General features: G+C 36.7%; 1 protein-coding gene across 3 annotated transcripts in view; it reads left to right on the top strand.

The window, feature by feature from the left end:
* Positions 1–25,095, top strand: part of USP7 (ubiquitin specific peptidase 7) — a 76,896-nt gene that overhangs the window by 40,888 nt on the left and 10,913 nt on the right. For all 3 annotated transcript variants that reach the window (XM_080618937.1, XM_080618936.1, XM_080618935.1), the window contains exons 4-25: positions 674–812; positions 1,508–1,596; positions 2,323–2,431; positions 8,361–8,491; positions 11,248–11,302; positions 11,804–11,884; positions 11,982–12,072; positions 12,821–12,903; positions 13,860–13,969; positions 14,843–14,999; positions 16,097–16,241; positions 16,841–16,971; positions 18,062–18,196; positions 18,388–18,489; positions 19,166–19,271; positions 19,549–19,641; positions 20,313–20,380; positions 21,617–21,717; positions 23,131–23,284; positions 23,656–23,723; positions 24,812–24,920; positions 25,017–25,094. In XM_080618937.1, the coding sequence (XP_080475063.1) occupies positions 674–812; positions 1,508–1,596; positions 2,323–2,431; positions 8,361–8,491; positions 11,248–11,302; positions 11,804–11,884; positions 11,982–12,072; positions 12,821–12,903; positions 13,860–13,969; positions 14,843–14,999; positions 16,097–16,241; positions 16,841–16,971; positions 18,062–18,196; positions 18,388–18,489; positions 19,166–19,271; positions 19,549–19,641; positions 20,313–20,380; positions 21,617–21,717; positions 23,131–23,284; positions 23,656–23,723; positions 24,812–24,920; positions 25,017–25,094 (2,335 nt within the window). The remainder of the gene's footprint in view (positions 1–673; positions 813–1,507; positions 1,597–2,322; positions 2,432–8,360; positions 8,492–11,247; positions 11,303–11,803; positions 11,885–11,981; positions 12,073–12,820; positions 12,904–13,859; positions 13,970–14,842; positions 15,000–16,096; positions 16,242–16,840; positions 16,972–18,061; positions 18,197–18,387; positions 18,490–19,165; positions 19,272–19,548; positions 19,642–20,312; positions 20,381–21,616; positions 21,718–23,130; positions 23,285–23,655; positions 23,724–24,811; positions 24,921–25,016; position 25,095) is intronic.

Here is a 25,095-nt window from a genome sequence, read left to right as displayed (position 1 = left end):
GCAGAAGTGGTTCACATGCAGGTAGTCGCAGAACAAGGCTGATGTGATCTTCAGTTGTATCAACTAAGGTGCAGCTGGAGGAGCTAAGCAGTAATGCCCCTGCATCAGGCAGTGACAAGACCACGTGTGATCTGATACTCAGTCTGATTATCTTGCACAAGTGGGATGAATTTGAACAAGAATGGTCATAAAGGAGTGCTTCTGAGAAAATAAGTTTTGGGAGTTTATCTTGTTGGAGGGAGGGTAGAATCGCATCCTCCTTCCTTATTGAAAGGCTGAGTTAACCACACGCTGTAGACAGACACCAAGACTACTTGGTGACTACTACTGAGAAGGCCTATCCATCTGTATTGAAGTAGATCAGAATTAGCTCACCTCAGACAGCACTTAGGTTAAATCACTGTTACCTGCAGTTGCCTGACAGTATTTTCTCAATATTGTTGCCCTCAGAAAATCTGCATTTTGGATTCATATTCATAATGTGCCTTCAGAAAGCCCCAGGGATTCATGTCCTCGATAACAGTTAACCAAATCTTAACTTCTAATAAGGGAAAAAAAATAAAATCCTGTATGTGAAAGTAATGTCACATAATCCCAAACAAAAAAAAAGAAAATCATCAATGACTATTCAAAGCTTGTTTCTGAGTTTCAGATGTTTCTTCTGTACTTATAGGTCATGGTCTTGTCATGCACAAGCAGTTCTCAAGATAATAAACTACAAGGATGATGAAAAATCATTCAGTCGTCGTATTAGTCACTTGTTTTTTCATAAGGAAAATGACTGGGGCTTTTCCAACTTCATGGCCTGGAGTGTAAGTAATTGGACATGTATTAACCTATTGCTAGATCGGAGCAGTTTTGAACTTGCACTTGTGGGTACTGAGATACCTATAGAAAAGGATTTTCTCTAAGCTGTGTTTTTTTCTGTCATTGCTGTAGATTCTTTTTCAGTTTCTCATGAGTTCCTGTACTTAATTGTTGGAGATGGCTTTTACTTATGTTGTGATTTAAATATTCCCTCATTACTATTTCCTGCATACCTCAGTGGTTTTTTTTGTTTTCACTGTGATAGGCAATGTCATTCCGAAACAACGTAGATTTTCTTGCATTCCCATGTATTTTTGTGTATGTGTACAGATACTTAATAACCTAGTAATAAATGCTGCTAAGGCTTATCTTGAATTGAGACAGCTTATTAAGCATTTTCATCTGTCTGAGATACTGGTGAGAAGCAGCAGAGCCTTTGATTACTGGCTCTTACTGTCCACAGAAAATTGAAATGGTACTGCAGAATATTAAAAGCCAGGAACAAGATTCCTGAAAAAAAGAATTAAAGTATATTGAGCTGAAGAGCAGTTTTATTGTTGTTCTTCAGTTTTTCTTCTTCATTTAATTATTGCTGATAGCTCAGGCCTGCACATTAGGAAGTGATGTCTAACTGGGTGCTTCACTACAGTCAATTTGCAAGTTCCAGTTTTTATGTTCGTGTGTTATTCCTGTTTTACAGGAAGTCACTGATCCTGAAAAAGGCTTTATAGAAGAGGACAAAGTTACTTTTGAAGTCTATGTTCAAGCAGATGCTCCACATGGAGTGGCGTAAGTATCTTTGTTTAAAAATAAAATTCTTAAGTCTAATATTTTTATGTTGCTCAAAATTGTTCAAGTATTTTGTGTTATTAACATTTGTAGCTCTCATTAGATGTTCTCACTTTATCTCCTTTAATTGATGAATTCTCACACGGCAGTATTTTTCATTAGTCACACAGATTTTTTGCATAGGTTAAACTTCAACTTGCATTAGTCAGCATAATGTTGTGGAACTTTAACTTCTCTATGAATTGATTTGTAGTTTAACAGCTGTAAATCTAGCCTCAATATTTCTGATCTTAGAGCTGGTAAGGGTTTTAGACATGTGTGGCTCTGCTGTCCAGCTTGTCTTGCTTTACAGTTGCTTTAGAGCTGCCTCATCTGAGTCGTTCTACTTAACGTCACTTGCAAACAGTAGTTGTACTGAAATGCAGACTTGCCATTGAAAGAACAGCTCTGGGTTCCAGTGCACTTTCAGTATACTTTCTCTTTTTTTTTTTTTGCCATATAGAACATCTTTGAAAAGAAAACCTCTTTGAAAAGAAAACCTAACAAAATCGCAAAGCATTTGATTTGCGAAGACTGTTGTTACTGGCAGACAGGAGTGTAGTTAATCGGAACCTGAAGTAGTAGTGAAGAGTAGCTGATACCTACCAGCAGTACTACCTTAGAACAAGTACTCTTTGTTATAGTTAATAAAGAACTATCTTGTTCTAACAACTAACTATTTTCTAGGTGGGATTCAAAGAAGCACACGGGATATGTTGGCCTAAAGAACCAGGGAGCAACTTGTTACATGAACAGTTTGTTACAGACTTTATTTTTCACAAATCAGCTACGAAAGGTAATTAATATGTGAACGAAAATGAGGTTGCTAATTGAAATATACAGTATAAATGCTTCAAAACAGAACTGTATGTTCATTTTGCCTCCTTCATCCTTTTGGAGAAGTGACTTAAATGGTGATACATGTTTTACTTAAGCCTGAGTGCAGGAAGCTCCTTTTTTAACTTCTACAGTTTGTTGAATGTAAACTTTAGGTTTTTGTGAAAGCAAATAGAGTACCTGGTGAAGACCTGACTTTAAGGAGTGTTTCTTAAACTGTATTATGGGTTAATATTGCTACAGATTGCTGGGGGGTGGGGAAGGATGACTACATCATGCAGGTCAGAGATGGAAGTAATTTTCTTGAAATAGTTAAAATAGAGAAATCAATTATGACTTCTTAGCCCATGAACAGTGAGTGTATAGAAAAGATAAACATGTACAACCTTTACAAGGTTTTTTTCTGCATTTTAATTTGTATTATGCAGTTGAATTTCCTGCTATTATGGTTAGCGTCTCTAGTTATGGAAAACCATATAGTTTTAGTAAACATAATTTTGTATTTGCTTCATTCATGTGTATTTTGCCTACTGTTATTTCTTTGCAGTGTAGTATCTCATTCAAACCCAGGATGAAATATTCTAGCTAATGTATCATTTTAGAATAGTGCAGTAGCCTTAATAGGATAAAAATGTAAATGATGACTTGGTACGGGGGGTGACTATCTGGAAGAGGGGATATACTTGTGAAGAAATGTAACTCTGCACCATTTAGTTCATATTGGAGTGTCCTTTTTATCCTGATTCAACCTTCTGCACATTCCTGTGCTTATTGTATTTCAGTGAAAATGAGCTGTTCTGACTTACACTTTTTTCTGTGTATACTAATTATTACATTTCCGTTTCACTTTTTTCTCCAAAATTTCCCTTTTTAATGTACTGACTTTCCACTGTCTTGGATTTTGAATCATCATTATTTAGATCACTGTGGCCTGTAAGTGTCCCAGTTGGGATTTCTTTTTTGTCTTTTGCAATGTGCTGCTTACTCTGAAGCATTGCAAAAAATAGCACATCAAGCTCCAGTAGACTGTAACTGAGATCTTACCAATTCCATGCACAAGGAATAAACACTTGTTTCACATGATGCACCTGTTTCTTCCTTGCAAGATCTATAACATACTCATTCAGCTTATCGTTAATTATAATGCCTGTTCCTTTTGTTCGGCACTCATAATGTTTGTGCATTTTATGTTTTTGGACAACTTCACTTGGCTCTTGAAAGAAAAATGTGTTCTTATAATAGCTACATCTAATCCAATTGAGTAGTTCCTTTCAAGACTGTCTTGTAGTCAGTAAATCAATGTGAACCATGAAATAATCTTGTTCTGTGAAGAAGAAATTCTTTTTGTGATACAGATTTGTTTCAACTGAGCTAATCTTTTCAGGCATTCCCCTGCACTTCTCCTCCAGCCCCCAAATAAATATCAGCTTCTAGGGAGTGTTAATATCTGAATAGTGAACATACGAGAAACCTTGATTTACTAGCTGGTAACTGCAGCTTCCTTTATGAAAACGTTACTGGACATCAGCTGAAATGCCTCATTCTTTGCTCATGCTTCAGGTTTTCAGATCCCCCACAAACAGAACAGACTTAGTGGTAGGTTTAGACAGTTTTGCTTCTTGTTTGCCATTATTACGGACAAGGGAAAATCGGTAGTTATCTTGTCTGATAAAATGAATTTCTACATTCTTCTTTTCACTTTGAGCGAAGTTGTTCCTCATAAAACAGGAAAACAAAAAGAAAATGTGTAGTATATTTAGTTTGCTTATCACCAATTCCATTATTTCTGTTACTCCATTATCTTCTGATTTAGAAGAAATAATGATTTCTATTGCTGTTATTTAGAGCTTTGTTAACAGAGAAGCTGCTGTCAGGAGTAGATCTGGAAAAGCAATGAACAAAAGCAAAGGCAAGCACATACCTATGGAAAGTCAGCTTCTGATGAAGCATAGGTGGGGATGGATGGAGAGGTCCTTCCTCCCTTTCTGTTTTCAGACAACAGGTGGAAGGTTCTTAGGTATTTGGAATGAGATCCTCCCTTTATTAGCCACCAGGTGGCTTCAGTGGTAGGGAACAAAGCAAAAGAAATTTCTCTTCAGAGAGTATCTTTATTTGTCTGCCTGTAACTGATAAATGCATGATTAAGTGTACTCCACCTAGGCTAGGGACAGTTGTAGCTTCCCAGATTGGGCCCTGTTTGATAATGGGCCATGTTTACATGACCCTTCCCGTGTCTATCAGTGATGCCTCCAGTCAGTACATGTGGCTGCTTCCAGTCCATCTTAAAACTCTCTGCTGTTTCTTTGGAAAATTCCTTACAAGTCATGAGAACATTGCAGAATGTTTGGATAACTACACTAAAATCATGAATACTGGTCCAGTACATTTCTTCCTGATGAGGCTCTCCTCAAGTTGTCCAGTGTGTTTTAAGTTATATTGGAATTTCATACATAGTATTTTCTTCCCTTCTTCAAGTAGTCATCTTGACTTTAAGCAGTATGTTCAAGCTTATCAGTAGTATTCTTTTACCATATCAATATCTAGAATTTTTCTCATATCTCTGTGCCTTTTGCTTATAGCCATTGCTTGTACATGTTCTTGTCATTCTTCTGTGTTTGTTTCCTGAGGGAACTTCTCAGGTGTTAAATTAGACATTCTGCTTTTTTCAAATGGATCACAATCTGCTCTCCTTGTTCTTGAGGTCAAGCTTTTAGAGTTTGGGAGGGTAAGGCATAAAAATAAAAGTTTGTAGAGCATTCTATTTGAAAAGTGTTTGGTTTAGATTGGAGAAACACTTGAGCTTTGAGAAATGGGTTTTGATACTGTTTATCTACACAAATAGAATGAAGTACCAAAGAAGGGCTATGTTTTAAATGTTTATTTTGTAGTAACATGTTTAGGATTTCAGAAGAAACAAACCTGGTGTTTTTATTCAGTGGTAGCTGGAATGCAGTAATTATAAGTAAATTGTAAATTATTACTTTAATATTTCTTGAGAGATTCAGGAAAGGAATTAATTGTCCAGATAGTATATGAAGAAAGCAAATAAGAACTAAATGCAAAGGATCTAATTTTTATTAACTGTCAGGGTAATCTGAACTTGCATTTAAATCTTTGTGATAAAAGAGTCAACAAGTAGGTTGACTTTGAGCCTGCTGTAATATCATCTTGGTTTGTTACAAAGAATATTTAGCATGTTAATATTTATGTTACGAGAATGCATCAGTACTGGCTGTATTTGTATTTTTTCATTATGTGACTTTTGTATCTTCCATTCATTTAAACATAACAGGTAGCTTACTATATATTTGGGATTTTAAAAGCATTGGTAAGGTGTCAAAAACAATTAATAGAGGCTGATTACAAAGATTTGGAAGATTTGAGGTTTGGTCATTCAACTAGTTCCTGTATTTACCTTTATCTGGTAAAGACCAGCTCATAAAAGGGTTCATAAACCAGGGGCAGCAAGAGGTTAAATTCACTCTGCAAGATGCCAACTTGATGTTCATATTTTAAAGCAAAAAATAACTTTTGGTTGTAAAATCAAAGGTATCGTTTTAGCTATTCATACTTGAATTGGAGTTTGTCCAGATCAACACGGTTAACTGTAACTCTGTATTTGGGTGATAAAAACAGAGAAGCAATTGAAAAGAATTTTCTTCATTAGTTTTATGTTCTGATCTTAGGAAAAGAATTTTCATAACATGGGTGGCCAAAATTTACAATAGGCTGTGTGGAGAGGTTGTGGGATCTCCATTCTGGGAGGTGTTCAGAGCTGAACTGAGTATGACCCTGAGCAACTGGACCCAGCTTTGAACTTGGCACCTTTACGTGCAGGAACAGAGTTCAGAACCTACGGAGTTCTCTTCCAGACTGAACTACTACAAACTCCAAACTCTTAGAGCAGTTCTTGGCTCATAAAAAAAAAAATTGCTGGTGCAGCTACATAAAAAAATACTATTTGTTTTTCTCTTAATTTTTCCAGACTAGGCAGATAGTTAGCCAGATGGGTTGGCAAAAATAATGCCATGAAGTTCAACAGTTCAACTTGTTGCTGGTGATAAAATTGAAGATGCTATTTACTTCAATTTATGAGATTTCAAAAAGCAGTTTAAGCAAATCTCAGAATTAAAGCAGAGCAAAAGAAGCCTTTTTTTGTTGCCATAAAGGTGAGGCTGGGCTGTTGTTCTTAAAATTATCTTAAGGAGGTAAGGTTGGCTATCCTTCAAGAAAAGTTGATGATAATTTTCAGCTAATTTCTATTTAAGTTTTCCCTCTCATGTACATAAGTACTTGCAAATATGTAGAAACATAAAATTTGGAAGTTAATAGTGTTCAGTCATGATTCTGCTTTAGATCATGTCTGTTAAATTTTGAGAGTTGCATATAAAACTTGAAAGATGAAAGTCTTGTGAACTATCATATTGCTTAATAGTTACATAATTAAACAGTGGTTTTCTGTCTGAATTATGAAACCTTTTGATATTTTAGTAAAATTATTGTACTTAATGCTGTAGCTATTCTGCTGATATTTTATAGTATTCCAAGTATTTATGTTGCTGTATTTTTGAAATTTTTTGTGGATATTCAGAACTGGAATAGGAAACTGGCCTGCCAACTGCTCAACAACTTTCTTTGCCTATTCTCTTTCTTCTTTCCTTTTTTGTCACTCCCTTGTGTTCTTTTTGCATCAGCTTTGTTTTTATCTAGTGGCTGTCTCATCTGGTTACCACCACCTCTGTACAGAGCTTTAATATAACAATGAATGTGTTTCCTCAGCAATTCAGCTGTGTGCTGGAAGTATTACCCTTGCTCTCTATATAGCAAGCTGAAGTGCAGGATAAGTTAGAGGTGCTGGACACCTCTTGAAATCTAGGCTGGTGCAGAAGCAGAGTGAGAACTACTGAGATCCATTCAAGCTCTTCACTTGTAGAAATGTATCATTCCCTGTTACTTCACAGACAAAAACTCAGGTGGCAATTTTTCTGTCGCTTAGCACATTATTTTCTCATATGCTACTTAATATTGGAGTCCTTATTTTTTGATGTGTTGTTACCTAATCTCCTTCCAGAGTTGTCAGTTTCCTTTTTACACTTATGCTTTCAAAATGAGCATCTCCCTGTAAATACCTTTTCTTTGCTGTTGCTTTTGCCTAGATATATTGGTGTACACTTCTTAAAAGTAAATCTCATTTCAGTGCCTGTTGGACTCTCCTAATCCCCGTTGGGTCTGTTTGTGTAATTTCTTTGTTCTCAATCCCTCCCAGATAAGTATAATCAGAGAAGTGAATTGTTAAGCTGTTTATTTGCTGGCCAGTGATGACGTTAAGTAGAAGTGGATGTATCGGGGAATCTCAAAAGCTTCCTCTGACATCCTTCTCCTTTCTCTGGATCATTTCTGTTTTCAGTTGCCTGCTGCCCTTTATTGTTTCATGTGTTTTTCTGCGTTTTTTCCCCACATGCACTATAGGTGACAGTATTCATAGATAGCCTCAGCTTTGTGCTGTAGCTTGACTATTTTCAAAAGCCTATAGTACTGATCCATACATCTGGTTTCTACTGTGATGATTGTGTAGACATGCCAGGAGTGGTATGTTGTTTGAAGGTGTTAATGCTTTAGTGCATTTACTTTTCTAGGGTGGAATAAGAGAACTGTTTAGATAAAATAGCCATGGATGGAATCTGTTCTTTGCATCTGTCTAACCATTGTGTGCTAAGAAAAGTCATTCCAGACAATATTTTTACACTACAGGATAAGATTTTTTGTAGTCTCTTGGAGCAATGATTAAATGGAGTGATAGTGGAAGTCACTGAAGAGGAAAGAATGCATTAAACAGTATGAGCACTAAACTTTTCCTTAAATACTAATGGAGCTAAATGCTTTTCCAGGCTGTGTACATGATGCCCACAGAAGGAGATGATTCATCCAAAAGTGTTCCTTTAGCATTGCAAAGAGTGTTTTATGAGCTGCAACATAGTGACAAACCAGTTGGAACGAAAAAGTTAACAAAATCTTTTGGGTAAGTTGCAGAAATTTGAACTATTTATTGGGATATTACAGACTTCACAAAGCTTTTCTTTTAAAGGATTTTATTTAAATCAGGCTGGTTTTAGAGAGGTGCAGAGAAGTGTTACTATGTTTATGTTAATGGCTGACTTTCCTTAGTAGCAATGACAGCTGATCTGAAAGTCAGAATTTTTTTAGGGGGAAAGGGAAAGGTACATGAGTAGTAGCAGGGTTATAATTTACCTGCTACCTGAAAATTGCATTACACATTTGACTTTCATAAAATCCAGGACAAAATACGTTGTTGAACCATTGTAGTTCATGTGTTGTTGTTTGGAGTTTTTGTAATTTAAATCCATTTTAAATTTAGAGAAATGGCAGGAATTTGCATTCCTCTATTGTTCTGCGTTGATGACAGTTGTAAGATTTTCTTATAGCACATCCAAGATGCATGTATTTTTGCCTATGCGCAATTTCTGCATTTAGTGCTGTATTCTGCTTTGTGATTTAAAGCTTAAGAGGAGTATCTGTTGCATGAAGTAAAGGTGTTTGAGCACACACACAAAAGTAATTCTTCACATTTTCCTCATTCTAACACCCTCTTTCCTTCATAAAACAATATGCAAAGGCTTGCATTATATTTTAATTTTTGCCTAGTATCCAGTTCACTGGCTGGTTTGTTTTTTTTTCCGGTCTGGTGGCACTTCTTGTGATACTCCTTGTGAGATGGTGTAATTTTAAAATTACAGGGTGTAATTTTACACCTGGAGCATCTAGACATGGAATTCTAGAATTATGCAATATAGCTGCACTGAGGATGTTGACTTTTTTTTCTTTACTAGCTCGATGTTTAAGCTGAGCACAAGTTAGAACAGAAGATTAAGGTTAGCATAACCTCTGCAAGCCTTCTTTTTGCATGTCGTGTAACAAGGAGTAGGATTTTATCAAAGACTGGTCTGAAAGATTCTATTTTCATTACTTTGCCCAGTATATGTAGACTTTTGTATTAATATTGACAAGCATTTTTTATTTAAAAACAAGGTAGGAAGTTGGTACTGTCTTTTTCACATAGTGTCCATCCTGCATCTTCTGCTAAAGCTTGTAGTAGTGCTCTATCCTGATAAGACTCTTTGTAACCTTGCATCTTTATAACCTTTACTTTTCACCTTTTGGAGAATTTTAAAATGAGACGACCTCAGCCACCTCATTGTTGTGTGTTTATCTGGTCATACCCTCTTCCTGCTAGCACACTGTATATTTAGTTTATTTAGTTTATTTTTGCTGTCCTGTTACACTGGAAGGACTTGCTGATGCTGTAAATATTTCATCTTGAGTTAAGATCCCAACTGTGCCATCTTTAGTAGCATGAAAAGGTATTTTCCAAGCGTGTGTTGCAGATGCTTGATTTTGTATCCAAGAGCAAGGTTTTAAAGGTGTGTTCATGCCTGCCTTCATTCTTGGGAAGGAAGTTGAGATTATGCTTGAAGATTTGGTCTTTCTCACCATATTAAATCAGGGAGGGGTTTCTGGCCTTGTGAGATTTATCTACATGCTGGGCATTGAGAGTTTTTAGGTAAGTTTGGCTGCTTTCAGTAGGAAGCAAATCCATTGTCTGAAGGAACCCCATTTTATCCTAATAGGTGTAACCTTTAAGCTGGCTAGTATTTAAAGCCTGGGGAGTCAGAAGATTATTTTCCATTCTTCATTTTTAATTATCCAACAGGTCCCTTCCTTCAGCTTGTTTAAGTGTGAGCCACTACACAGTTGTTTTGGCATACTTTTGGGAGTAGTACACTGCCCTGTGAGTCAGTGAGAAGAAAGTGGGAGGGGAAGGTAAAGTTGGTATTGCTCCTGATCACCCTTGTGATTGTGGCTTCAAGGGCTGCTGTTGAACCTCATGCTAAAGCTAGAACCTACAGTAAACATAGGTTATCTCATATGGCTAGGAATGGTGACTTGAAAATTAGTTGTCAGAGACTTAAAAAGTATTCTTGAGTTTAGGTTACAGAGTTCATAGGATAAAGTGTTTCATGTGGAAACTAAAACCACTTTATGCTGCTTTTTTCATTCAAGGCAGTAGTGTTGAATCCCCTTGATGCAGTGTTCCAGGCTGTTGCTCTCACCCCTCCTTTGACATGACTGTTTTTGCATACAGACAGTTTGGGAAACCGGATGTCTCCTTAGATCCTTGAGGCACTGTGCGTTCAGGATTAACTGTTTAGATGAGCACAAAGGAGCCAGTATTTCCTATAAATCCGTTTACTACTTTTCATGTGCTGCAGTAATCCCTGAACACTACTTGACTGCACCTGAAGGGCCCTCAGAAGAGAGGCAGCTAAAAGCAAGCTGCTGCGGAATCTATTCTGACAGCCTTGGATTGGTCCCAAACCTTTTCTTCAGAGGTTTTTGACGTGAACTGAGACTAGGTTGTGGATGGGAAGAGAAGAATTCTGTTAGCAGCAGCCTGCCCCTCTGTCCTCTGGCTGGCTTTGGCTGCCTTCCCAGTGCTTGTCCCAAGATCCACAAAGAGAGAAGGCAGAGAGGGCATGATCTGCTGCCGGAATGTCCTACAAGTTTGCTGCCCCTTCTTCCTGCTGAGTAAATGCTACAGGGCTAAAAAAACCTGTGCATCAGCCAGTACTAAATCTCATAGTCTTTACATCTTGCTGAGTATTAAATTCTTGATCTACAGAGAAATCACGAAAAGGTCTTTTGAGCTATAAGTTTTCTGCATAATATACTAATTTTGTATTAATTTGCCTTACAAAGGTGGGAAACTTTAGACAGCTTCATGCAACACGATGTCCAGGAATTATGTCGAGTGGTATGTTTTTACTATTTCTTTCTAAACTGTGATGCATAAATTTGTCTCTTGATATTGTGTATACATAATACAATGTAGTAACAGTCCTAGTAGTACTGGCATGTACTGATTAATTTAAGCTAAGTCTCCAAGACAGAGAGGTTTTGCTTTGGTTTATTTCTCTTTTTTAAGAATGGGATTGATTGTGGCTTTTTGTGGGTGAGGAATTCATAAAGGATAGAGAAGGCTGAAAGTAAAAGGATTGTATGCTTGTGATCCTTGTATAGCCATGGAGCGATGCAGTTTTGAAGACACAAATACATCATTACATTTGTGAGTTTTTCCAGACTCAAAGGAATGTAGCAGTGTAGTTTTTAGGGAGAAGACAACGATTTGAAGGATTATAAAGGAGATGCCAATAAGAGTAGACTAATATTTCATTTTTATGCAGATTACTTAACCAGTGAAGTAGTCACCAAAACCTGTAAGTTTATCCTATGTAAAAGCTAATTTTTCTTTCAGCTGCTTGACAACGTGGAAAATAAAATGAAAGGCACATGTGTAGAAGGCACTATTCCTAAGCTGTTCAGAGGGAAGATGGTGGTATGTATTTAATCCTTTAGGGGTTTTTTATTTAAATAATTTAAATTAGCTGTTACTTGCGTACATTGAAACTATATATTTCTCTTTTTATTTACAGTCTTACATCCAATGCAAACACGTAGACTATCGGTCTGAACGAATAGAAGATTATTATGACATCCAGCTAAGTATAAAGGGAAAGAAAAATAGTAAGTGATATACATCAGTCAAATACTTCAATGTCTTGGACATCTTTAGTGCCTGTTGATTTCAAATGGTTTTCCTGGTGCTCAGCACTTTGAAATCATTGTTTTAAGATGCTTCTCTGCAGAAAATGTTTTTTGCTTAGATTACCTTTTTTCCCTTCTCCCCTTTCCCTTCCTCTCTAATTCTCTCACTTACCTGTTTTCATAAAACTATGAATTTTAGGAGTTTTCCTGGTGCTTACTGTGCAGTGGTAGTAACAGTAGTGTCACCATAGGTTATCATTTATATATGAAGTTGAACTTTTAGGTAATAGATTCTCCTTTAGACCTGACCAATAAGCAGATAAAAAGAATGAACTAATTAGAGCAGCATAACAGTGGTCCCTATCATCACTTTACCAAGTACTTGGCAAACAAGACACGAAAAAGGCTAAGTAAGAGTCTAGCAAATGGAATTATCTAGCCTTGATACTTAACAGTTGCAAAGTGAGAACAGGAGATTTGGCAGACAGCTGTAACTGTGTGATTTTGAAATCTGTTGGTATTCTCATTTGCAGTGAGAGTTCCTACAGTTTGGTGCATTTTGTGACATTATTAAGCAATATGTATTCTTTAATTTCAATAAAGACAAATATTCAAACATGAACTCATGTTTTAATATTATTAATACATTGTGAAGCCCTCAGGCTTAGAGTACACTTACATTTTTCTTCCTGATTCCCTACAATTCCCTCATCTTGTGTTCTTTTAGTTTTTGAGTCCTTCATTGACTACGTTGCAGTGGAGCAGTTGGATGGTGATAACAAGTATGATGCAGGAGAACATGGCTTGCAGGTATTTTTGAAGGTTTTTTTTAAATTTTATTTCTCTGTCCTTGATAAAATGAGAAAGCTACGGTAGCCAAAAAGTGTTGCAAAACCCATTCTAGGTTGTATCAACTGATTTTGGTGGTGCTTCTCCTTAGACAACCTTGTATGTAGCTCCTCTCAATATCTGTTAGATTTCTTAAAAGGGAGCTTGGATTTTAAAACAATCTAATTAGCAATGAGTTTTATTCTTATATGTGTGTTGTAGTGACTAGAATGCTGAACTTCTCTGCTGATCTCAGGACTGAGAAGTTTTTCCTCTAAGAGAAGTCTGGTTTTCTGTGTATCTTGTAAAATAGTGGCATATCTCTTAAAGTAATGTTAGGGAGGTCATTTTTGTATCCTCAACAAGAACACCAAATGAACCCCTGGAATGTTACACATTTATTTGTGTGCACACGTTTCTGAGCTTTTCAGCTGCACTTTGCTGTGCCCACTGCAGGAAGCTGAAGTCCCTTATAAAAATATGTTTTGCTAAAGCTTATTTCTCCAGCTTCCATATACCAGGCTTTGTCAGTAATATAGTATGTATTCGTCAGCTGTTCTTAGGAAGGTGCAGCATGGTACTTGTTTGCAGGGTACAATGAATGTGAAAATGTTAATTGATCAAAATAAAGTTTTTGCCTTTGTATTCTCTTTTATTTATACGGATGACTTGCCCTTATTGTAGTGAGGTATTCCCATATACTCGTATGAATGGCCTAAATTTAAATGAGTTCTAAGTGTTGCTGGAATAGCTCTTGGGAAGGCTGGTGCCGTGTTATGATAGTTAACTTCCCCCCCAGGGTTTGAAACGTTCTTCGCGCATGGTGTTGTCAGGCCTATAAAATAAAAGCCCTGAAGAAAAGTGTCTGTAGCAAACAAGTATTGAGAGTTGCTAAAAATGTTGCAATTTCAAATCTCTGTTTCCTTTAAAATGTCTAGGAGGCAGAGAAGGGTGTGAAATTCTTAACATTGCCACCAGTATTACACCTACAGCTTATGAGATTTATGTATGATCCTCAGACTGACCAAAACATCAAGATAAATGACAGGTAACTTTTGGTTGTGTGTTTGTTATGCTTTGGGTGTGGGGAGGTTGGTGTTCATTGTAGGATTTGGGCCTGTGAATGTATTTTACCAAAAAAACACTTTGCCAAAATCCTATTTTGGATTCAACTCTGAGGAAGGTGTGTGCAGTCACATATGGTGGAGATCCCCAGAAACTGCACTGATTGTATGTTCAGGTTCTGAATAACAAATTCAGTACTTAAACAGTTATTTGTAGCTGTTGTTTTGAATATGAAACAAGTGAATGCATCTTTTAACACTGGAACATTCTTTGGCACGTGTGGGAAGTTGCTACATTCCCATTGGCTGTCACAAGGGTAAATACGATGAATGGGTAGTCCTCTGCTTTTCCTATCTTATTTCCAAGCCTACTTACTGTAAGTAGAGGCTGATAATTTCTCAAGGAGGTGCGTTGTTGGTTGTAAACTAAATCTGTATTGCAACAGTTTCAGTCTCACCAAGAAAGGTTGACTGCAACAGCTGAAAAACATCTCAAAATCAGGTTCCAGTCCAGTGTTACCTGTGCTAGAAAAGCTGTATTTATGTACTAGAAAATAACAGGTTCTGAGCTTGTTCCTTTGACACAGTCTAAACCAGTGCTATTTCAGTTCAAGTGCTCTTACCCTTGTAACTGAGGGCATACTTTTTGAGAGGTGCTTGCAAAGGTTATTCTTATTCCATATTAAACCAGTATAAAATCTGCCACTGTAAGCAGTATATCCTGGATAGAAATGGCATTGTAGCAGTAACTTGTTCGGTTTTGTAGCATGTTTTAGGAGTAACTACTGATGTCCTACGTAATAACATGCATCTGTCTTAACTATGAATATAACCATCTTAATTCTTTTCAAAACTAGGTTTGAGTTTCCTGAACAGTTGCCACTAGATGAATTTTTGCAAAAAACAGATCCCAAGGATCCCGCAAATTACATTCTCCATGCAGTTCTGGTACACAGTGGAGATAACCATGGTGGACATTATGTTGTTTACTTAAATCCAAAGGGGGATGGCAAAGTGAGTATTGAAAAGTGCCTGAACATATTTATGCTTTGAGAATATTTGCAGTTTTTGTAATGGACAAATCTTTGTTCTTTGAATATTTGTTCCCTAAAAGGGGAGTGTGCTGGCACACTCACCTCATCACACAGGGGATTGACTTCATTTAGTTCTTAGCTTGGTACTCTTTCATTTGGTGCCTGTTCAAATGTATTTGGAAAACTTCCTTCTTATTTACAAAAAAGAAAAGCCAACAGCCCACTTGTCTAGTTTTTGCTCCTCAGGGAGGAGCCTGCATTTGAAGGCAGTAAAGCAGTCAGTTGCCTTCTTAAGAGGAGCAGCTTCATCTTTGCTATTACAGATTTTTGGCAAAACTTTTAAGTAAAGGAATCCCTTCAGTTGTGTGTATATGCATTGAAGTTGTTTTGCAATCAAATTTTATCCAGCATTCTTCCTTAGGCTGACTTCATGCTGAAGCAAATACGAATATTTCAGATGTTGCCATGACTCAGAAGTTCAGTATCTTTGCATGTCCCACTGTTACAAGTTTAGGTGAATTAATTGAATCTGTTTATAGCTGAGATGCCTCTTCACTTGACTGTGTTTGTGTGTATATTACTGTCCACAGTAAAAGTAGAAGTCAGATTTTGCTGTGAATTTCTTACTGTTTGTCTTTGTTTCTTAATTGGCTTTATTTTAATCAAAAATTTGCTGTAAATTACTGTCAATGTACAAATAATTACTAGATACCTTGTGCGTCACTGCTTTATATATTATTTTACATCAAATAAGATCAATTTTCTAATTCATATAGAAATGTTTGATATTTGAATAGCCGTTTTAAGATAAAATTCGTTGAATAATTATTGGGGTTTTGATATTCAGTGTAAAATGTTGAACTATTTCAGTAAAGATTTGATATTTACAGCCTGCCTTATGCTGAGCACCAGTAGCAGGTAGCACAAATTATACTGAACTAAGAGTGTTCTTAAACTCATGCTGCTTGAAGAGCTGTTTTAATTACTCCAAGGAGGCCTGTCAGAAATAGGAGTAATTTACCATTCAAGAACGTGGTTTTGTGTGGTGTGTAAAATTATATAAATTTTTTTCTCTAGTGGTGTAAATTTGACGATGATGTTGTATCACGATGTACAAAGGAAGAAGCAATTGAACACAACTATGGAGGTCATGACGATGACTTATCCGTACGGCACTGTACGAATGCCTACATGTTGGTTTACATCAGGGAATCCAAATTAAGTATGTATACTCTGTGTGTGTTCCAAGTTAGCTTTTACATAAAGGGATTTAGGGGTATATTTTACATACGAATTCTTAACAGTCTTCCTATACAAAAGGACTTTATTAGTTACAGTTACAATTTATAGATTCCGTGGGATCAACTGGCCTTTCTGTCTTTTGACAAGCATGTGCTAATCTACATGTCTTGTCTTAGCACAGTAAGGCAAGACTGTATATCTGCAGGGTGCCCAGCCTTGTTTGTTTTATAGGATGGGAAAATTAGTGAGCTACCTTCAGTGATGGAAACTGAATCAAATTAATTACAAATAGTAAAACAAAACAAAATAAAAAGAAGAAATTGAGTGGCAGTATTTTTTTAAACCCTGAAATGAATATTTAATTCAGAAGTCTATGATAGATACTTCATGGAAGTACTACGTTTTGGCTTGGAATAGAAAAGGCTTCTTTTGCCAAAACGTGATGATATCAAACCATGTTTTTAAATAAAAGATGAAAAAAGCTGGTTTTGACTTCAAATCAGAGGAAAGCCAAGTGTGTCTGAAGAAAACCCTGTTTGATATAGATCTTGAAATGACATCTTAAAATCTGTTTTGTAGGTGAAGTTTTGCAGCCTGTCACGGACCATGATATTCCTCAACAACTTGTAGAAAGGCTACAAGAAGAGAAAAGGATAGAAGCACAGAAGAGGAAGGAGAGGCAGGAAGCTCACCTCTACATGCAAGTGCAGGTCAGCTTTTGGAACAGATCAAGTTGCAACTATCTTACTATTAAAATTCAGAATGTTGAGCCACCAAAGACAAACCTTGATTATAATTTTTTTCATTTGTGTTTGGAAGTAGTGTTTGAAATGAAATTATTATTTTGGTGCTTGTAAGTATATTTACATAGGCAATTAATCCTAATGGAGCAAACAGTACTCTATGTTATAGACGTGTCTGTTTCCTCTAGAAGTTTAGTGGTTGCAGGTAAAAGTGGTAAGTTCAGGTGAGAGAAGGAGGACCAGGTTATTTTAAATGGCTCCCTGCCACTGCAGTTTTATCTCCTTCAGGAGTTATTTTCTAAAATTAGAATGTATGTGCCCATAGGCTGCAGGCCTGGACTACTGCCAACCTGAGCTCATCAAGTAGAAGCAGAAGGAGAGAGTGCTTATATTTGCAATTACCTTTTTGGAAAAGCCAGATGGACTAGATTGTTATGAATTGCCTTAAGGAATCCTGTTTATGGCTCTTCTCAGAGCCCACCTGGCACAAGAAAATAGAACCCATTTTCCATTTGCCTCCATGTTTCCTTCCATCTTCTTTCTGGTGCTCATAAGTACAGATATCAGTGACGCTTTGCTTGTTCTACACTGCAGTTACACTAGAGCTATTTTCAGTGGAGAGACTGGCAGAGTTGCACAGTTTGTCTTTCTGTTAACCGAGAATGCATGGGAGCTGTGGAATATCTAGGAGGCATTTTAGGCCAGCCTCCTTGCATAACAAGAGTAGAATAATTATGTAGCTTTTTTTTTAAGTGCCAAGATTGTTAGAGCACATGTTTTCAAGATTGGGATCTAAGCACAACTGGTTTTAATTGTGTGGGATTTGTAAGATTTACTGTATTTTAATTACTTACACTGATTTGACTATCAATCACAATTTTAAATAATTCATTAGAGTCTGTAGTCTTGCATATTTTCTTCATAAGAACATAAATATTGTTAGCACTGTGCCACTACGCAGAGGGGCAATGATGTTGCGTAGTAAAGCATCATAAGAAGCTACTACATTGTGCAGTTAAGTTAACATGAATAGTAACCTTTAAATGTAATTTTCCAGATAGTGGCAGAGGATCAGTTCTGTGGTCACCAAGGCAATGACATGTATGATGAAGAAAAAGTAAAATACACTGTTTTCAAAGTATTAAAAAACTCCACACTTACAGAATTTGTTCAAAATCTCTCTCAAACAATGGTAAGTTTTCTGCAGCTGAATATCTGTGTATATTTTATTACCTTAGGATTACTTTGTGGTCTTTATCTTCTCTAAGTATTGGCAGCAGTAATAATACAGACCTTTTAACATAGAAGAACTGTTTGGGTTTAATAAAAGTATCGTTGTCTGTTTGTTTGTTTGTTTCCTGTCACTATTTCTGTTTATTTTAGGGATTTCCCCAGGATCAAATCAGATTATGGCCAATGCAAGCTAGAAGTAATGGAACAAAAAGACCTGCAATGTTAGATAATGAAGCAGATGGCAGTAAAACGGTAAATATTCACTGACTGAGGACATTATTTCTGTAAATGACCCATGATTTTTAGTCCTCTAAGAATGTGTACATTTGGGGCATCAGAATTTTCAGGGGTTTAATTTAACCTGTATCTGGTAAAGCTTAATATTTAAGAAGACTTGAGATTTAATGGATTGACTTGGATGGGAGGCAGGAATGTGGTCTGTGATTAATCTTCCATGAAGAAAAAAAAAAAGATCATGAATTTTTACATCCGATTTCAAACGAAAGTGTCTTTTTGAGTCCTCCATTATTTGGGCAGTTGACCTCTGGATTAATGAAATGTGTTGCTTAAATTGTAAAACGTTGTGTCAAAGTATCACAGAAAACTGATTGGTTTCACTGTCCTGTTACTTCTCAGAAGTAATTTTCTTGCCATAATGAAAACAGCTGTAGGTGTATTATTTAAATGACAAAAGAAATAGGTCAGTTCTAAATAAAACCTATCATTTGTGCTTCATTGAAACTTTTTGGGTGTTTTTATCTCTGTCGTCATTTCTCTTAATAAACTTCGTAGAACTCCTGTCATTATTGCAACTACAGATCTCCCACTCATAGAATGTCAGAAAGTATCTGATGAAAACGCAGATATCCAGTTATATATTATATTCTCCAGAGACTTTTTTTTCCTTCTTCCATATCTTTCTGTATAGATGATTGAGCTCAGTGACAATGAAAATCCATGGACAATATTTTTGGAAACAGTAGATCCAGAGATGGCTGCTACTGGAGCAACATTACCCAAGTTTGATAAAGATCGTAAGCATATATGCTGACACTTGAGAAAATACATAATACTTTCATGTTGGGTATATCTCAGAAAAGTCACATGTTTTTGGAATCACTGAAAAGATTTATATGTATAAAGTTGGCTTATAAAAAAATCAGCATTTAAGAATATTCTTAAGAATGCTGATAAAATTAATAGATCATGCATACCTTTCTTACTGTTCAAAGAAAATACTGAGGTCATATCCCCACCTTCACTCTCCAAATAAGCCTTACTTAATTTTAAGTCTTGTTTCTTAATTTGTAGATGATGTAATGTTGTTTCTGAAGATGTATGATCCGAAGACTCGGAGTTTGAATTATTGTGGACATATCTACACACCTATATCCTGTAAAATACGTGAGTACTAAAATTCAATCTCATGGCTACAATTGAAACTTTTTAAAGACAATGGATTGCATATATTTTTTAGGATTTTTTTTAGTATTTGTTTGAATTTTATTAGTTTTAACATCACTGTCCAGGTTTTTTTCTATTTCAAGTGGTTTTGGTTGTGGAATTTCCTCCTGCAATAGCTTTTAAAATAACTCTTCTACAATTTTTCACTATGGTCACCTGAGAGCAGCTGCTCAGACTGAGTTGGTATGAGCCTTGGGTTTTATATGGGTCCATGTAAAGAATTTAGCAAATGTCCACGGAGTAAAAATACTTCTGTTTGTCATTTGGAATGTCTCATTTTGTTGAGTTGTACATGCTTTCTGATTTTTGTATTTTAGCATGCTCATAAGAGATTAAGTATTTTCTCTGGGGAAGGAGCAGTGCTATTTCATCTCTTTGATCTTGGATGACCTTGCACATTTTTTTTTTTTTTGTTGTTCAGATTAAGTGGAAGGAAAACTTAAAGTCTGTCTTTGGGTTGAATGTCAATAAGGGAAGCTTTAACCTGGAAGGCTCTCAGGCATTTTTAAACTATTTATCCAGGGTAAAAAAGTATGTCCTCTCCTTTTTGCTGGAGGTCTCAGTAGCAGTTAAAATGCAACACATTTCATGTTCCTTTTCTTTTCCTATAGGTGACTTGCTTCCAGTTATGTGTGAGAGAGCAGGATTTCCACAAGAAACTAACCTTATCCTCTATGAGGTTTGGACTGATAGATTTTTTTTTTGTAACATTTTTGTCTTTTACATGGTATAACTAGAGGGGAAAAAAGCTTTATTGGTTAAAAAAAAGATTTTTCGTAACAGTGGTAATGTATAAATCATAAGCACTCTGTAACATGTAGCTATGAAGTCTGCAATGCTGCAAGAGAATAGCAGCACACAGTTAACTTCAGAACAGATTTCAAATTAAACAACCAGAATTGTGAGGCTTTAAAACCAAAAAACTTCTACATGAAGTCCTGCATCAGTAGCTTTGATGTGCTGAATCTGTGCATATCCTCTGAGTCACAGAGTTAGACAAACTCATACTGCTAACATTGGTGGCCATCATATTTTCAATGCCCCCCTTAGGCAGTAGGCATGAGAAAATGTTGCATCTTCTCCTTCCTTCCCCAAGTCAGAAGTCGGCAAACAAAGTACTTAGTCTGCTAACATGTTTCTGCCCAACTACAGAAATAACTTTATAACTGCTGTATTTAACGAATGCTGAAAATGCAGATCTTGCTAAGGCGAAGTCCTTGCTATAGTAAGAACAAGCAATTGTTGGGTGGTTTTAATTGTGAGTTTTGTTAGTAGTTACACTACTCTCTCTGGTTCCAGCGCAGCACGTAACGCTTCCATCCTAAAAAGCAGAACTGTCAGGTACTATACTGTGTGCCAGTCAGGGCTGTAGATTGACTTCAGTTTGTTTAGGCAGGTGTTTTTATCCCAGGAGGTCAACTTACAAGTATGAATATGGAATATGCATACAGGTATTTTATAGTATACACATTTTTAGTATGGCTTTGTTTTGATTTCTTATCTTTTTTTTTTTATTAAAAAATACAAGTGATTTGCTATACAGAAGTATTGCACTATGAAAATAAGTGAGCATAATCAGTGTTCTCCAGCTTCCTGGAAGCTGCATCAGTAGAAAATGAATCTCTGAATTTTGGAAAGATTTTAGTGGTAACAAGATAATGCTGGATAAGAAAATACTTCTGAAAATTGCAGTAAATTGAAGGAGACTCCAAAAGTAAAAATGAGCAGCCAGCTTTATCAGTAACAATTAGATGTATCTGGACCTTAGCTAAGATTACATTTGATTTTGTGTGTGTGTGTTTGTTTCAATTGAAAGAAGACACAGGTTACTTTAATGATATCTTCACTATTGTGACCTTTACTTGTGTGTTTTATTTTTATTCTGGGATCAACAGGTTTTTTCTCTTTATTGCAGGAAGTTAAACCCAATTTAACAGAAAGGATTCAAGACTATGATGTATCTCTTGATAAAGCTCTTGATGAACTCATGGATGGTGACATCATAGTGTTTCAGAAGTATGTATTTTAAGGGGCTGGCTTATCGTTGCAGTTAAATCACCTGGTTCACTTTGAAAGCAGAACTTCTTTAACTTAGCTTTCTTAACAAAGCAAAGTAGTTTTCCAACAGTAGACATGTTCTCAGCAGTTCTCGTTTGTTTATTCAAAGGGGAAACAAAAATAAAAAATTCTACCAATACTTTAATTATCACATGCCACATTATTTAAGCAAAATAAGATTTTGTCCCAGTTCAGAAAACTAGTAACTGTATAAATAGGTCTGAATATTACCAAAGAGTGTGGTTCAGCAATGTGTCTGAGTTCAGCAGCTTTTTACTGGGAGCCACTGTAATTCAGACCCTGAATGAAGAGCCTACCAGCATTTCAGCTCTCAGGCTCACTACCATTGCCACTATACAAAGCTCTTGGCTTGGAGCTCCTTTCAGCCTAGAACTAAACTAAACTGCTTTCCCTTTTTTTCCTTTTACTCATGCTCACAGTAGGGTCCTTAGTCTGCGGTGATGAAATGCTCCCGGTTTGCCTGAGCATATGCAAATCATAGGTGTACTGATGCTTCAACTGGAGCTTTCTCCAAGGCAAAAGGAGAACTCCTGCATCTTGTATCCGTTAAAGGGATCTTTCATAAGCTTGTCAGGGCTATAAATCAGCATTTCTATGCTCTCACTCCTGATGGTCACACCCAACTGTGTTGCTCTGTTTCTCTCCATGGGCTGACAGTGGGTGGAAGCCAGCTAGTCTATCTTCAGCACTCTTACCCCAGATTATGTGAGATGAATGTATTTCTCATGTCATGCCTTGGAACTCGCATTCCCTGTTGACCCAGTTGGTGTTATGCACCTTTGGCTGGCTGCTGACTCCTGGGTAAGTGCACAGCTTGTACCCTGGTGCTATTTCTCTGCTGAGAAGATAGGGGTACCAGTCAGTAGTGACCCAAACCAGTGTCTGTGTCAACTCTTGCTTCTGTGGTTCAAGGAGTGCTATTGTACATCTGGCCTCTGTGCACAGCACTTAATGCAGGAGTACCTTAATACAGGAGTACCTGGAAAGCTGTGGCAGCATTAGTACAGACGCGCAGTGACGTGCCAGGGTGGGAGGGAGGGACAATAACTGCTAGAATGCTGCTGCAAAATGACTGCATCCAGGGTGTTGCCAGATTGCCCAACAAGTGAGCACAGCGTGCAAGTGTGTTTGCCCTTGCACCACACAGAACTACTCAGGGGTTTGGGTCACTACTGACTGTATTAGTCCTACTGTGTACAAGTGGTGGCTCTTTACAGAGGTTTCTAAACTTTATTTCTGTATATCTCAACTGTTGCTGACTTACCATAGGATATTTTTTTAAAAGCCCTATCTGCTTGTGTATATAACAGTGTGATATGTAATGGTATTATTGTTTGTTTCCTCTTGTAGGGATGACCCAGAAAATGATAACAGTGAACTACCAACAGCTAAAGAATACTTCCGAGACCTCTATCATCGTGTGGATGTCATTTTCTGTGATAAAACCATCCCAAATGACCCAGGCTTTGTTGTTACTTTATCCAATAGGATGAATTACTTTCAGGCACGTGTCCTGTTTCTCTGCTTTTGTTTCCTTGTTCTGAAAGTAACTTCTGCACTAGTTCACAGGTGCATTGCATTATGCATACTTTAGAAAAGAGTAGATCTGTTCTTATACAATAGTTTTTGGATTGTGGTAAAGAAAAATTTAAGGAAGCCACTAATGCTTGTGAGAAGCGAACGCTCCAGAACCTCCTAGTTTTATTAATAATGACTTATTTGAAAATAGTATTCTTTCTTGATAGGCCACTCTGCTCTTGTCAGGTAATTTCAGTAGCATAATGTATTGGTGTGTAATGGATGACTCTGTGATTGTAGAGCAATGTCACAACTGCCTGTAGTAATTCAGAATGTACCAAAAACTTTCATCTGCAGGTTGCAAAGACAGTTGCACAAAGGCTTAATACGGATCCAATGCTATTACAGTTTTTCAAGTCCCAAGGGTAAGATGAATTTTCTGTGTCTAAACTATTCTTTTAAAATGTTTATTATAGTATTTTATAGATAGGTGGCAGTTACTTTGTAGCTTTTCCAGGTAGTTAACTAACTCTTGACCAGTGAAGCATTAGTGTTCTGGCATGCACAGCAAGTTACACAGTTTTAAGTGCTGCAGTGAATGGCTTTAGATCCTTAAAGAGTTGCACGTTTTAGAAGAGATCTGAGTGTCACTGAAAAAAGCTGGACTAATTGTTTAAATTTATGAAATCATTAATTGCTTCAAAACTTTACTGTATGGGATCAGTTATTATATTAATGTACTTGCTGTTTCAGTGAATGCAGATTTCCAGAATGGGGGAGAGCAGTGCACATCAAAGCAGGGTTTTTGCTGATTTTACAGGTTTAAATACAGAAGTTACTCCACTGATTATTTCCCCTCCTCCCCCAGTGTCTGCAAATGAGATTTTATGAAAACGACGATGATCTAAAGAGTTCACAGCTGCTTAAAGGGACATTTCTGGTTGAAGTAGTGTTCTCAGGCACAGTTGTGTAAAATTGGATTTGAGTCTGCATACAATTATAGCAGAAAAGAGTATATTTCTAGTTACATGTATATGCTGCAGGAATAATGCTCACACAAAAATGACATCATCTTTTTGTATTCATGTAGATTGCTCTCTATTAAGCTGTAGGTATCTATCACCAGTGAGTCCGTCGTAATTTGAATAGCTCTTTATAGTTGACAGTGCTGTGGTCACTCTGGAATTTGCTGGGTCATATGGCTCTAGAAATTAACCTTTCACAGGCTAAAGCATGTGCTGCTGTACTGTAGTTTTGGAGAAATGTAGGTCTGCCACCCTGCAGCATTAAAAGTGAGCTTGTAAATGTCCAAGAGGGTTAACATGCACAGTAAGTTGTATTTATGTTCCCCTATGCTCACCTGTTTAGAAATGACTAAAGCACTGAATAGAATGCTGCTTAGGCTGTGCTCGCAATTATGTGAAACTGGAAGCCAGGAAAAAAAATGTACTTGATTTACTGAGCAGTGGTGGACTGGAAAGAGATACTAGTGTTTTTCTTTTTCCTTCTGTAGTTATAGGGATGGCCCTGGTAATCCTCTTAGACATAATTATGAAGGTACTTTAAGAGATCTTCTGCAGTTCTTCAAGCCTAGGCAACCTAAGAAACTTTACTATCAACAGGTAAGAGTCTTCTGTTTTTATTGATGTGAATTAAAAAAAAAGATAATTCTACCCTGTACAAAGTATGCCTAAAGTGTTTTTCTTTTCTTCCTTCAGCTCAAAATGAAAATAACAGATTTTGAAAACAGAAGAAGTTTTAAATGCATATGGCTAAATAGCCAGTTTAGGGAAGAGG

This window comes from Psittacula echo (assembly GCF_963264785.1).
Source record: "Psittacula echo genome assembly, chromosome: 5".
Classification (NCBI taxonomy): Eukaryota; Metazoa; Chordata; class Aves; order Psittaciformes; family Psittacidae; genus Psittacula; species Psittacula echo.
The sequence above is the reverse complement of the archived record's forward strand: the minus strand, read 5'-3'. Positions and strand labels throughout refer to the sequence as shown.